The 14,726-nt window shown below is 34.4% G+C and overlaps 1 protein-coding gene across 1 annotated transcript in view; it reads right to left on the bottom strand.

Moving 5' to 3' along the window:
• The window catches only part of kitlga (kit ligand a), a 44,700-nt gene that overhangs the window by 13,221 nt on the left and 16,753 nt on the right, over positions 1-14,726 (bottom strand). Inside the window, exons 2-4 of the mRNA XM_074678308.1 lie at positions 2,571-2,681; positions 1,036-1,092; positions 428-580 (exon numbers count right to left, since the gene is read on the bottom strand). Of these exons, the coding sequence (XP_074534409.1) occupies positions 428-580; positions 1,036-1,092; positions 2,571-2,681 (321 nt within the window). The remainder of the gene's footprint in view (positions 1-427; positions 581-1,035; positions 1,093-2,570; positions 2,682-14,726) is intronic.

Raw genomic sequence — 14,726 nt, 5'->3', positions numbered from 1 at the left:
CATGCTCTATCACATTCTTGTTTAGCTTTTAGCCCATGTTTTAGCCTTTAGTTTGTGTTTCAGCCCTCAGCTCATGTTTTAGCCTCTAGCTTGTGTTTTAGCAGAATGCTCATGCTCTATCACTTTCTCATTTAGCCCTTAGCCCATGTTTTAGCCCTTAACTAATATTTTTGCCGTTAGCTCATGCTCTATTACTTTCTCATTTAGCCCTTAGCCCATGTTTTAGTCTTTAGCTCGTGCTCTATTTCTCTCCTGTTTCTCTTTCTTCTGCTCTTCTGTCCTTTTTCTGTCTGACAGTTAGGCTCCGGTGTCCACCATCACTACAAAATTAATCACAGACCTGTCCACTCACAACCAAACATCGTCAGCCAGCGGGGCGTCTAGAAATAAGAAAAAAAAAAAAGAAAAAAAGGAGAGCCGAACTTACCACAGCCACCAAGTTGAGCCGTAGTTCCTGGAGCATTTGAACAAATATGCTAATATCTTTTCTGTTGGATGAAATGTTTCCAAACTTGTGTGCTAAATCTTTTAAACTCTCCTCCAAGTAGAAGACATTTAATTTTACCCAGCACATCCCGCCCTGGAAGAAGAAAAAGAACAATGTTTCTTTTAAAAGGAGTAACATACAAACACCCTGAAATGATAAATCAGAATCAGATTTTTGAGAGAAGTTAGAACAAGAAAAGCTTTGGTCATATTTAACTATTAGTACGAAGAACACCAAGTCCTGGAGGTTGACTATAAAAGCAGAGCATGAAGGTCAGCCAAAGTTTGTCAAGAAGGTGTAGCTGAGGAGAATCAGATGATTTACAATCTGTTCTTTCTTTGGCTGCCCTGGTATATTTGGGAACAGTGCGTTGTGTGTTCAGAGACCTATTTGTCTGAAAACACAAAGGTGACTACTGAAAGATGCTTAAAGTGTGAACATGCCGATTTCACACAAATGTACTCTGGTTATTGAATTTTGAGAATTTGGAGTCACAAGCCAACAGGACAAAAAGAGATTCTCATGGAGCAGAAGGCACAGTATCTTACCTCTTCTTTTGAAACAAAGTGTACAGGAATTTTGTAATCTTTTGGAATATTCTGTCTCTGTGAAAAGAAAAAAGGGGATATTTAACATTAATCGACAAACAAAACAAGATGAAAATCTTTATAATGCTAACTCAAGGGTCTGCAACCTGCAGCCCTTAGACTCCTTTGCAGTGGCTCCATGTAGCTTCAAAAATAAATAATTTTAGTTTTTCTTACACAGGGTATTGATGGTAAAAGACATTGGCACTCAAATGAAATATGGGTTAAAATTCTGTTGAACTAAATATGCATCACCTCTCATAAAAAAAAGCTATCAATTTTTAAAAACAAATTTAAGCATTTTTTTCATAAAACAAATTTTAGCATTTTTCTTTTTTTAAAATTTTGCAATTATTTTGAATTGAAATGTTTGAAATTTTTTTTCATAAATCCATATTTTTAACATTTTTTCAAACTTCAAGTCTTTTGAATTCTTAACAATAATGGCACTTTTAAAAAATTTAATTCAATTTTTTTACAAACTTGCAAATTGTTGAATTTTTTCAATTTTCTAAAAGATTTTACATTTTTTTAATGTAAAAGAAAAAAATCATTTTTTTACACGTTTGCAAATTTTATATTGTTGTGAATTCCTTCCAATTATGGCAAATTTTTAATTCCATTTTTCAAAAACTTGCACATTTCTGCAATTCTCTGAAAATTTAGCAAACTTTGAAATAACTTTTTTTTTTTTTTTTTTGCAAATTTATGAATCAGCAACTATTTAGAATACTGATTTTTTTTATTTAGTTTTTTAGACATTGACATTGAATTTACATTTATTTATTTTTTTATTTACACATTTTATGGTTTAAAAAAATCTTTCACGTTTTTTCATGTTTTTGCAAATTTTAAAATGTTTATGATTTTGACATTACAAATTTTTAAATTTTTGAAATATTAGCAAATTTAGTAAAAAAAAACCCTAAGAAATTACATGTGCAATTTTCTTCTTCAAACTTCTTTTTAGACAATTTTTCACCACATTTTCACTTTGTTTATAATTCACAGATGTTTTTTGTCTTTATTGTGATGATTAAGTAGATTTTGTGGCTACTGAATGACTTAAATCAAGGTGAGCTGTGGTAGGTTTCAGACCCCTGTGCTAGCCGATAAACCTGGACCTTTATTATTATGACATCAGTGTTCATTTGTCTGCTTTAGTTTTGATTTATTTTATTATTTTTTTTTTTTGGGGGGGGGTTAATGAGTGCCAAGCCTGAGCAGATCAACCAGACTGAGTGCACACGCACAAATAATTGATTATGATCAGGCAACGCCCCGAGTCGCTAGGCCTGACAGGTCAGGCCCTAAAGCAGACCTAATAAAAACCTAGAATTGCAATTTAGTGCTGGACCAAGCAGGTAGAGTGTTTTAATATACAGCCAGATTTACACTAATGCAATGTCAATCTGATGAAACTAACCATGGCTAATTTCTAATAAATCTAAAACAGAGATCTTTTCATAGGAGTATAATTGGTGTGATGTCCTTACCAAAACAGAGAGTCTCGAGATGTCATCTGTCACTGGGTTGACGTCAAATCTATTCGTTTGTACCCCAAGCGTGAAGAACAGCAGTAAATGGACAGAAATCCGTATCCAACTCTGTGGGGCGCAAAGAAACAAAAAATAAATTAGTGACGGCAGGAGGTTACATTTTCTCATTTACGATGAGCAACAAACCGGGAAATACTCAGAGGTACGTAGGCTTGATTCTTTGCCTGAGCTCAGACCATCACACCCAAGAGTTACCAGCCTTTTGAACCACTTGACACATTTACAGATGGCAGTAATGATTTCACAAAGGCTCTTTCAGTTGTTCAAATCAATTAGACTCCAGTTATTTCATGGCTGATATAAGCACATCAAGCTGAGGAACGTTGAGCAGAGTTTCCAAAACAGCCCGAGACAGACGGACAGATGTGCTGTTGTAGACATCACAGTAGTATATTCAGTATTTTGTTCCTTTTTTAACTCGCAACCTCTGGTTAAGGTCGTTATCTGTCCTAAATTAGAGCCTGGAGCCCTCCACCAATCGGGTTAGCCAAACGTTACCATGAGAAACACTTTGCAGAATCACATTTGGTGTTCAGCTCCCTCTGTAGTCACTGTCAGCTCTGGAACACATTACGCTGCGAGGGGAAATATATCCCAGATATGAAATGTCACAAGATGTGTCCAAGTGGATCCAGTAAGTCATCAATAAGGAGCAGGAACTGGGGCGCTTTGTTGATGTATTGTGTGCTAGCTTATGAAGCTACATGCTATTGTGATTTGATTCACTGCCTCTTCATGTAGCAGTTTTATGCTCCATAAGAAATTCTGGATTTGATTGTCTCACTGTCGTCGGCGTAGATGTTGAGCCAGAATGCATAAAGCAAAGACCCTGAAGCCTCTCATCGTAGTCATGCTTCACAACATGCCTGAGTGACTGAATCCCAGAGTCAGAGCAGGGTGGTGCAAGATCTTTCTGGATTTCTGTCTCAGCTTGCATTTGTTTCCTTTTCACTCAGGGTTAAGAGATGTTTTGTTTCACTTGGTCAGCTGAAATCACAAAGCTCTGCGTCCTAAGCTCTCTCGAAAAAGCCTGATTTAATAGATTAGCGTGCTAATGCTCAAAATAAAAAATATCAAACATCCAGGTGCTTTCATGCAGATTACAGCCAGGGCTTTGAAACGGGCGAACCAGCAGCTTGAACTGGTCAGACCTGCATTTCAGACCACCAGTGAATCGTCCCCGAGCTGCTGGCTCTTTGCCGTCTCTGAGAGCCGTGAGAAATGTAAACTTTGGATCAGTTACTGTGGTGTTGGAACCGTTCATGTTGTTGTGACTTGCAGGCTATTGTTGTGGAACTATCAAATATCATCAACTGTGTTTACACGGGATGAAAAGCAACCGTTCCTGACAGTTAGATTTAATTATTTGGAGGAAGGAAACCTGGATGTTAATGTGTGAACCTGTCATGTAGAGTAACCTGATACTTTTTGCTCAGGTACCAAACACTCTTCCTGCCAAGAGCATGGCTCAGGCGCAGAAGTTGGGTGTAAAAATGTGTCATGATCAAAGATCTTCAACCTGTGGCTCTGGACCCTAATGCGGCCCTTTGACTTTTTTCCAATGGTCCATGTAGCTTTTGAATAATGATATCACTAAAATAAAGATTTTTTTGATTTTCATGCAGAGGGTATTGATGATTAAAGACACTGATACTAAATGAAATCATGATTTAAAATTTTGTTAAACTAATTATGAATCATATCTTGAAATAGAGCTTTCAATTTTTGGAGGCATTTGCAATTTCATTCTTTTTTTTTCTTTTTTTTTTTTTTTGCAATTTTTGCAAATGTCATATAATTTAGAATTTCTTCAAATTTTTGCAAAAGATTAAAATGCCATGATTAATATATAATTTTTTTTATAAATTATATGATATTTATATTTATAATTTTTTTTTTTTTGCAAATTTATGAAATTAGAAAATAAAATCATTTTTTTTCAAATTTCAATTTCTTATATTTCCATTTTCTTTCTTTCTTCTTTTTTCTCTTACATTTTTTTAACACTTTTTTTTTAGTTTTAGTTTTTTCTAATCTAAATAAGTACAAATTAAGAATTCTACAATTCTTTGGACATTTTTGCAAATGTCAACTAATTTGAATTTCCTCAAATTTTTGCTAGTGATTTAATTTTGTGTGTGTATATATATATATATATATATATATATATATATATATATATATATATATATATATATATATATATATATATAAACCCAAAAACAAATGAAATTTTTATATATATATATATATATATATATATATATATATATATATATATATATATATATATATATATATAAATTTCATTTGTTTTGGGGGGTTTTTTTGGAAAATTTTTAGTGTTTTTGAAATCACATTTTTTTTAAATGGGCAGATTTGTGAAATCTCAAATTTTTGAAAACATTAGCAACTTATTGAAATTTTTGTCGTAAATTTTTTTTCAACTTTTAGAAAATGTTTGCAAATATGTAAAAAAATAAAAAACTAGGACATGTACAATTTTATAAACACAAAAACAAGTTATTAATTACTATTTTTTTTCAACTATATTTAGACTTTATACACCTTTTGTTCCCTTTATTGTGAAGATAAATCAGATTTTGTGTCTCCAAAATGACTTTAATCCAGACGAGCTGAGGAAAAATGGCTCCTATGAAAGTAAAGGTTGTAGACCCCTGGTCATGATCTTACAGCCTGCAGAGAAACCCCACTCACAGACCCCAGTCCATGCAAACCCTCAGCCCTCATGGAAGCTGAGACCACCCGTAGCACAATGGAGCAGTCACCCATGCGTATGAGTACAACATCACACAAACACGTGGACGACTTCCTGCTTTTGGTTTCAAGCTATTTTGCAGATTGACAGTTGGTGATGGCGACGCGCCAAGTGTAGAAAGCTCCGCGCCAAGAAGAGGACTGCTCGGGAACAAACAAAGCTGGGAACAATGCAGAAGCTAAAAAAAGTTCACAAATTTGATTTGCAAATGTTCCTGAAGAGGATGACAAGCTGGTAAGCATTACTGCAAAGATGACAAGAAATGCCTCCAGGAGGGGAGTGAGTGTAAACACACGAGAGAGGCAGAGAGGTGTCTCTGAGGTGGATGAGGAAATAGAGGATTTTTTTCTCATGACTGGACTGAAGCTGCTTTGTCTCACTCCGCGTTAACGGTTGATATTTATTGGCTGACATCTCACCACTGACCGCATTATGCAATAAACTAACAATTCTCCTCTTAGCAGAGATTAGCTGGGTCAGAGCCCAACCCAACACAACTCTGCAACTTTGAAAGTGCGCCTCTACTTTTGTGAATAAAGCTTTGAGTGCTCAACAAAAAGCACTCAGCGAGAGGGTTAAAAAGATCAGAGCGGGCTGAGCCGCCTCTAATCTCAGGGCTCTTTAACCAGTACGACGGGATTGTGCTCTATCGTTTATTTAAGCCACGGTTTGATGTCCAGCGCTCGCTGTTTGCAGCAACAATCGCACACATTCATACTTCTCCTCGCCGCCTACATCTTCTCAGAGATTTAGGTTTGTCATTTGCAAATCTCCGAGGCAAAGTCCCACACCCACGTTCCTGCTGTTGCTATATATTTGTCAAACAGAGTCACAACAGGAAGAGGGTGAAACAATGATCCATCAGCGGCAGGAAAGGCCGAAGGAAAAGCTCTGTGTAAAAGGGCAGATGGGATGTTATTCAATTACATTCAGCTTCCGCAGATACACAAAACTTATCATCTTTACATAGCCGGCGGGGACGTTAAGAAAGCAATGTTTGAGGACAGAGATTAGGAAAAGCCAAACGTGCACATTAAAGCGTGATTCATCGTCCATGAGCGACCCTACAGAGCATCAGGTCACGAGTTGTTCAGCCGAGCAAAACTTGACATTTACCCCCGAAAACAATCTGAAACTCAGAGACGTGTTGGTCAGCTGGAGGCAGCTCTTCTCTAATCAAAATACTCTTTCATCGTAAACAGGATTATCAATTTATACCAGGCAGCCAAAGCAAAACTATGTGTCTGGAGTCATTCATTAGTCATTCGTTGGTCATACTTTTATCAAATTACCAGGGTGCTTAATCTTTGCGAATGACAGTTTTCAAGTCATGAAAATGTCAATATCCAGATGAATAATTTTACAGATTTATGACTGAGAGAGATAAGCTTTCCACACGGGCCTCGGGAGAAAATCAAATTAATGCCTCTGCATGCACAGAAGCAATCCAATTCTACCAACAAAGTGGTTGTGATGTCTATCAGAGGAGGTCCCTGGTCCGTGGCCGTGCCCGTCATTGGGCAACGCTTCCAGCTTCAACATCTTCAAAAGTGAAGAGTGAGAAATAAACTTTAACCTCCTTAAAGTGTGTGAAAGAGAAATGGACTTATCAGATCAAACCAGTAGAGATCAGCTTTTGTCGCAAGCCTCAAGTGGACACTAGAGGAACTGCAACTCTTTTTTTTTTTTTTTTAGTTAAATTTTGGGGCTTTTTATGCTTTTAATTGGGGGAGGACAGGACAGAGGATAAGGCAGGAAACAGGGTGAGAGTGGGGAGTGACACATGGTGGATTTGAACCAGGCTGCTTGCTCAAGGGCTCGACTCATGCTGCCATTTTGAAACACTTTTGGACTATATTCATTTCTGCAACGACTTGATTTCAACATGTGCACAACTTATTTACTTATTGAGATTAAAAAGCAGAAAGACTGGTGAAAAAGAAAATAGGATAGATATAAAGATATGAATAAAAATATAATAATAAAAAAAAAATAAACAAATGAACACACCTATAAAAAAACAAACAAGTAAATAAATGAATAAATACACCAATAAATAAATAAATAAATAAATAAATAAATAAATAAATAAATACACTAATAAAAAATAAAAAAACAAATGCACCAATAAATAAAAAAATAAATGCACCAATAAATAAATAAATAAATAAATTTGTTATTGTTTCATTACTTTTAGTTGAAAATGAACTTTTTTTACATGCTCTAACTTGCTTTAATTTTCAAAATGACAATATTTTGTTTGCAGTTTGAAAGCAGGGAGACTTTTTGCATTTTCATCACACAATAATTTCCATTCAAACCCAAACTCAAACCTGGTGATAGTAAAATAAGATCTCCTCATTTAAGGAGTTAATGGGCACCAATTCCTGTCCCTCGCAATCTTTCCCCATGGGAAATTGATGTGTCACAGCCCCAGCATCCACTACCTGCCGGACACCAAGCCAGACCGCAACAAAACTGAACCAGTTGATTTGAATGGAGACTTATCTGATCTGATACCCTGATTGAGCCAAATAGGACGACGCACCTAGTGTATTTCAGCCGTCAGTGTTAGTCCAAAAAACTCTTCTGGGGTCAAACTACTAACCTTCCAAACCAAGAGATGAATAACTCTATCACTTATTCCCCAGATGTGTCTTAAATTTTAGTGAAACTGTATGATAAATTTAACATTTAATGCTCCAAAGCGACCATGTATTTTTCCTTTATTGAGGCACTATTCTCCCGTCCAACTTATTACCTTATTATTTTGACATAAAGATTGCTTTCTCATGATATAGAATCATCTAATAATGTGTTTGTCCTGATTTCAACCTACATGAGCTGCCACTAACTGCTTCCAGCTTGGCTCTTACTGTAGCTTCACTATATGCTAGTTTGTTTACTTGACTGGGTTTGTCACGGGCCAACCGGTTAGCAAATGAGAGGCTGAAAAACTCCTGTTTAAACAACTACTTCAGCTAAGCTAAGGTAGCGTAAATGTAGCCTACCGTTACTTTGAAATGTGATGTAAAAACAAAAAAAAAATGAACAAATGAAATAAATAATTCAATAACAGAAATTTAAAAAATCTTCTGAATGTAATGTTAAAAAAGATAAATAAATAATTAAAAAAATAAATAAATAAAAATAAAAAACTTTGAAATGTAATGTAAAAATAAATAATTAAATAATAAAATAACTAAAAATGCAATGTAATATAGATAGATAAATAAATAAAATAAAAAAAACATTGAAATGTAATGTTAATAAAAAATTTTAAAAAATAATTAAATAAAATTATTTTTAAAAAACCCTTGAAATGTAAAAATAAATTTATAAATACAAAAATGAAAAAAACTCTGAAATGTAATGTGAAAAGCAATTTAATGTTTATTTAGTCATTAACAATACCTTTTCCATGTTGAGATTAGGAAAAAAAAATGGTTATCAAGACAAAATAATCTTCCTTGTATCAAACCTACATGAATATAAGTGCATACAAAGAATATAAATAAATAAATAAATAAATTTAAAAAAACCATGGCCATTCTCATCTTTCGTACATGCACCAAACAACAGCAGCAAACTCTTAAAGGTTGGTTTCAAAAAATGTGACACAAATCGAGTCAAATATTTTGCACACTGGGAAAAATCGCTGCCAGCTTCCCATGAACAGAGCAGTAAAAGAAGAAAGTACCCATTAAAAAAAACACAATAGAGAATATCTTGGGTCATTAAAGCAAAGTGACAACCTCACAAAATGCCAACTCTGTGACACTTTTGATCCTGTACGGCCAAACTTATTGAACCATGAAAAGCACATTGGTCTGTTTGTGTGTCCTCTGATCTGACATGTGTTAGCAGGGTCTTCCTTTTCAGGGCTTCAGCAGAGACAGTTTTATTAGAGTGAATTAAATTGCACAGAAGCCTTGAGGAGAAGCAGATTCATGTGGCATCAATTCTCCATCTTTCAGATGTACACTGACTATTAGCCTGCTAGATTTGAAGTATTGATTTTTGGAGCTTTCTAAACCTGGCCTCAATCTGCAGCAGAGCAGAAGGTTGATGTTTACACTGATTTCATAGCTTCAAAGTCACTTTCACTGCATCTGCTTTCAATGAATGGGAGCTTCAGTCAACACTTTCACTAACACTACCCTGTTTTATCCCCGCAGAGTTTGTTTAACCGATGAATCACCAAGGTGGTGGCTGCTAATGCCTTCACGTCAAACAGCATCACGTTGCTGTCAGTATTATTTTTAACCTTGCGGTCAGCCCTGTGGGGTTTTGTGGGAACATAAAGGGGACAAGTAAACACAGCAGGATGTGATCCTTGGAGATGTTAGAGTCTTTGTGAGACTCACTCAGCCTGTGAAGTGTTCCTGATGTTGGAAAAGCCAAAAGTTTTCACTGTGAGAGGCTTTAAATCTCTCTGGAGCTCTTAGTGCTGACATGTGGCTTTTCTGAAACACTTATCAACAGAATTTCAAAACATTTGGTGAGCAGATTGGCCTCGGGGGAGCATCACACGTTATCGCATATTCTGAGAGTGCTCTACAGCACACGTATCTGTGCTGGGATCTTTACTGTGAGCTGAGAGACTTCCTGTTTTTTTGGTCCTGAGATATGAAAGGCAAAGATCAGATGGTGGAAAGAAGTTTATACTTTTGTAATTCTCCAAGGACGGCGTGTTTTTTTAACAGCTACTCACTGATCATGTGTGCTTTTCAATCACTCACATCCAAAACTTGTTTTGACATTTACACTCATAGTATTAACATTCATTTGTCTGAACTTGTTCTCAGTGAGTAGACCTTCTGAAGGACTCAGACAAAACCTTTGCTGACTGAGCGATCCCTCAGCAATCACTGCATTGATCTGTCTAGACCAAGGGTCTTTAACCTCCGGCTCTGGAGCCTCACGCGGCTCTTTGACTGCTTTGCAGTGGCTCCTTGTAGCTTTAAAAGATATTATTGAAAGGGGGAATTTTTGTTTTCTTAAAGATGATACTGATGATTAAAGACACTAGATATGCATAAACTAATGCAATTAAGCTTTCAAATCTTTTTTATATTTTTGCAAAAAAAAATTTGAAAATTTTACATGTTTTTAAAAAAAAATTGGCAATTTTTTTTTAAATGTAGTTTTTGTTTAAAAAATTTGCAATTTTTTTGGAATTTCATTTTTTTTAAACATTTATTACGATTAAGATAGATAGATTTTTCCAAATTTGAAAATTCCATTTTAAGTTTTTTTTTTTTAATTCATTTTTTTGTAAACCAAATTCAATTTTTTGAAGTTTCAATTTTTGAAAATTAAGCAAAGTGTTGAAATAAAATTTATTATTGGGTGAATTTATGAAACTTTGGCAACTATCTAAAATTTTCTTTTTTAAATTTTAGATTTTTTCTTTTTTAAGATTTTGGCTTTTGTACTTTTTTTTTTTTTTTTACAATTTGTGAAAAATCATGCAAATATATTAAAATTTTTGACATAATAAATACTTAAATTGAAAAATTGTTTTAGAAGTTTAATAAAATGAAATACTAAGACATCACATGCACAATTTTATAAACACCAAAAACTTGTCCTTTAGATAATTATAAACAATTTTTTTTCCTTTTTTTTTCTTTTCCTTTTTTTTTTCCTTTAAGAATTGTTACACTTAATAGATTTTTTAAATTTTGGCAAATTTGAAAATTCCATTTTTTTTTAATTTTCATTTTTTGGAAGTAAAATTCAGTTTTTTGGAGGTTCTACAAAGATTTGCAAAATCTTAAATTCCATCAAAAAGCATCTTTGTTGTATTTTGGCAAATTATTTCAATTCTGTGGGTTTTTTTTGAATTGCAAATTTTATTATTATTTTTTTTCACAATTTTTGAAAATCAAGCAATGTGTTGAAATTACATTTATAATTTTTTTGGTGAATTTATGAAATTTTGGTTACTATCTAAATCTTGTTTTTTTTTATTTTTTTTCTTAAGATTTTGGAATTTTGATTTTTTTTTACAATTTCTGAAATATTTGCAAAATTTTTTTTTTGACATAATAAATATTCTAATTAAATAAAAATATTTGCAAGTTTAATGAAATAAAAACAAAGACATCACATGCACAATTTTATAAACAAAAAAATGTGTTCCTTAGATAATTATTCACTAAACTTTCACTTTATATTTAGAATCTTATACGCTTTATTGTCTTTGTTGTGAAGATTAAGTAGATTTTGTGGCTCCTAAATGACCTTAATCCAGGTGAGCTGAGGCATTGTGGTTCCTATGAAAGTAAAGGTTGCAGACCCCTGGTCTAGACCACTCCTGTTGGACTTTGTAAAACTCTAGATGAATCATCCACAGTATTGATGTTTGCTGCTGCTACTGACTGCTGTCTTGTCGGGTTAAACGTGTGATCAGACTGGAGATGGATTATTGAGCTGCTGTGGATGGAGGCCAAATGACAGACAGTCTTGAATGAAGGAGGAAAACGTACACTTCACAGTCGCCCTGTACTCTGAGGAGTCCACATGAAACCGTGACACAGCGATGGCTCCGGGCTGAGTGCAGGCTTAGTCACAGTTTTTAATGCTGTCATTGGATTATATCTGAATAATATAGGAACATAAAGAAGCAGGATAAGCTGTAAGGGATGGCATTATGAAAAGCTGCAGATCAGAGCAGATTAACATGACGTTAAGCAGCAAAAACCTTACAGCAACTTCATGAGCCTTTGGTATCATTTGTAATGGGGGTGGTTTTAGGGGGTCAGCGATTTGTAGAGAGGTGAAGACCCGACTGTCCTCTGGGACCATTTAACCAAAGATGTCAAATGGACACCATTGTTTACCCTCAGAGCCAGCCTCCTGGAGCTGGGGTTGGGTGTATCTTCTGTGACATTCAGCAGCTTGATGCTTAAACCAATGTCCTTCCTCCTGAGCTAAAGCTAGCAGCTAGCTTTCCCTGCGTCATCTTCCTTCGTAGCTGCTCCAAACATGGTTAGGACCAACGTCAAACCATCGTCTAGAGAAGCTGGGTCGACATGTTTTTCTCCTGATTTGATTCTGTTGTGATTTTCAGGCTGCACAAATTGCAAATTGCAATCTTTGATATTTTTTATTTTGCGTTAATTTTTTTTCAACAACAGACCAGGTGAAAAAGTTGAATGATGATGATGTCTACTGACTGTCAGGAGCATGATTTTCCCCAAAAATGAACATCAAATGTGAGTCTGTTTTTAGGATTTATTCAGGGGATCTGACATCTCAACTTTTTTTCAACCCAGCTACAAAAAGTAAAATAGAGGACTAAAATTACAAAAATAAAATTAAATGAAATAAAATAAAATAAAAATTAAAAAATAAATAAATAAATAAATAAATAAATAAATAAATAAATAAATAAATAAATAAAAATAACAACTTAAAATCATTCAACAAAAATCCCAATACTTTGAAAAATAAAGGTCTATGATAAATAAATTGCCTAAATTGAAAAAAAGATTCTGAACAAAAAAAAAATTAACACAATACTATGATAAATAAAAGACTTAAATAGAAAAAAGAAAATTCTGAACAAAAAAACATCATTTAACCTGATACTTTGATAAATAAAGGACTATGATAAATAAAAGACTTAAATAAAAAAAATTCTGAACAAAAAAAACCCTTATTTAGCAAGATACTTTGAAAATTAAAGGACTATGATATTTAAAAAAAAAAAAATGAAAAAAAAAACCATTTGACTTGATACTTAGATAATTAAACGACTTTAATAAATATATGACTTATATTGAAAAAAACATTTCAACCAAAAACATTATTTAACCAACCAGATACTTTGAAAAATAAAGGACTATGATAAATAAAAGACTTGACTTAAAAAAAAAAAAAAAACATTGTTTGACCCAGTACTTTAATAAATAAGAGACTGAAATAAAAAAAATCTGAACAACAACAAAAAAACCTTACTTTACTCAGTTCTTAAATAAAGGACTATGATAAATAAAAGACTCAAATTGAAAAAAAATTGTGATTTAAAAAAACAAAAAACATTATTTAACAGGATACTTTGAAAAAATTATGGACCATGAAGAATAAAAGACTCAAATAAAAAAATAAAAAATAAAAAAAGACAAAAACAAAAACAAATAACATTTAAATTTTTTTAAACAAAAAAATTCTGATACTATGATACATCAATCTTTTTGTCCCACCCCTATCGTCCAGAGAAGCTGGACCTTTGCACCTAACCTGCGTGGGATAAACTCACATTCTCTGTGGACACTTGTGAGCATTTTAAGTATTTCCATTCATGGGACTCTGGGACCCAGATCTCGAATGTTTTTAAACAAAATGAGCATCTGTTGCTCCACTTCTGCTCACAGCATTCACTGATACACCAGATGATTAGCCCATCTTTACTCCAGCAGCTTCTGGACAAGACAGTTATAGCACCAACTACAGGCCTGGCATGCTTACTACAGCGTTTTGAGTGTCTCAGGGTTTAACTTTCGAACCATCAACCTCAAAAAAGGCCTGTAGGTGTGAGTATGCCCATGAAAGGTCATCTGTCTCTGTGTGTCAGTCCTGTGATCGACTGGTGACCAGACATCTGTGACCTTGAACAGGATAAGCAGCAGAAGGGCCAAACAACATTTATATCAGGCAGGGCTCTTTCAAAATAAAACAAGATTAAATCTCAGCCAAAAAACTCTGAAAAAGCAAAACAAGACAAAAACGGATGCAGGACAGCGGGTCATGTCGAGTAAATACGAATTTTCTGAAGCAGGAATGTTTGTTTTCAGTTCCTGCTGCTCTTTCATCATCCGAGGGTACAGCTTCGTAACGTGGCTCCTGAATATGAACAGTTTGACACTCACATTTACTGATTAAACCCTCCTCTAAATGTTCAGTAAGACATTCCCCAGAAACACAAAGTGCTTTGAAGTGAATAACAGAAATAAAAAAAAGTCTTGTTGTGAGCTGAGTTGTTTTAACAAGCTGATATATGGGAAAACATCTTGGTTAAATAGTACCCAACCCAAACAAACAGATCGTGTTCCTACAAGTTAGAAAAATGCTCATTGACTCTGAGCAGCACATCTGAAGCCAAACATATCAAAGCGGAGACAGCTGCAGCTCGGAAAGCCAGATGACTCCAGCGCACTTATTATAATGTTTGTCTGACACTCTCTGCGTGACCTTGTGATGATGAATTATGAAGAGAAATGGCTGAAAATGGACCCAAAAAGGACGTTTTCTGCTGAATCCAGACGGAGAGGAGCGGCGAGGTGCTGCTCTTCAAACCGGATCCT

Source organism: Halichoeres trimaculatus, unplaced genomic scaffold, assembly GCF_033239565.1.
Source record: "Halichoeres trimaculatus isolate MK-OKI-2021-1 unplaced genomic scaffold, fHalTri1.1 fHalTri1_scaffold_10, whole genome shotgun sequence".
In the NCBI taxonomy this organism is placed as follows: Eukaryota; Metazoa; Chordata; class Actinopteri; order Labriformes; family Labridae; genus Halichoeres; species Halichoeres trimaculatus.
The sequence above is the reverse complement of the archived record's forward strand: the minus strand, read 5'-3'. Positions and strand labels throughout refer to the sequence as shown.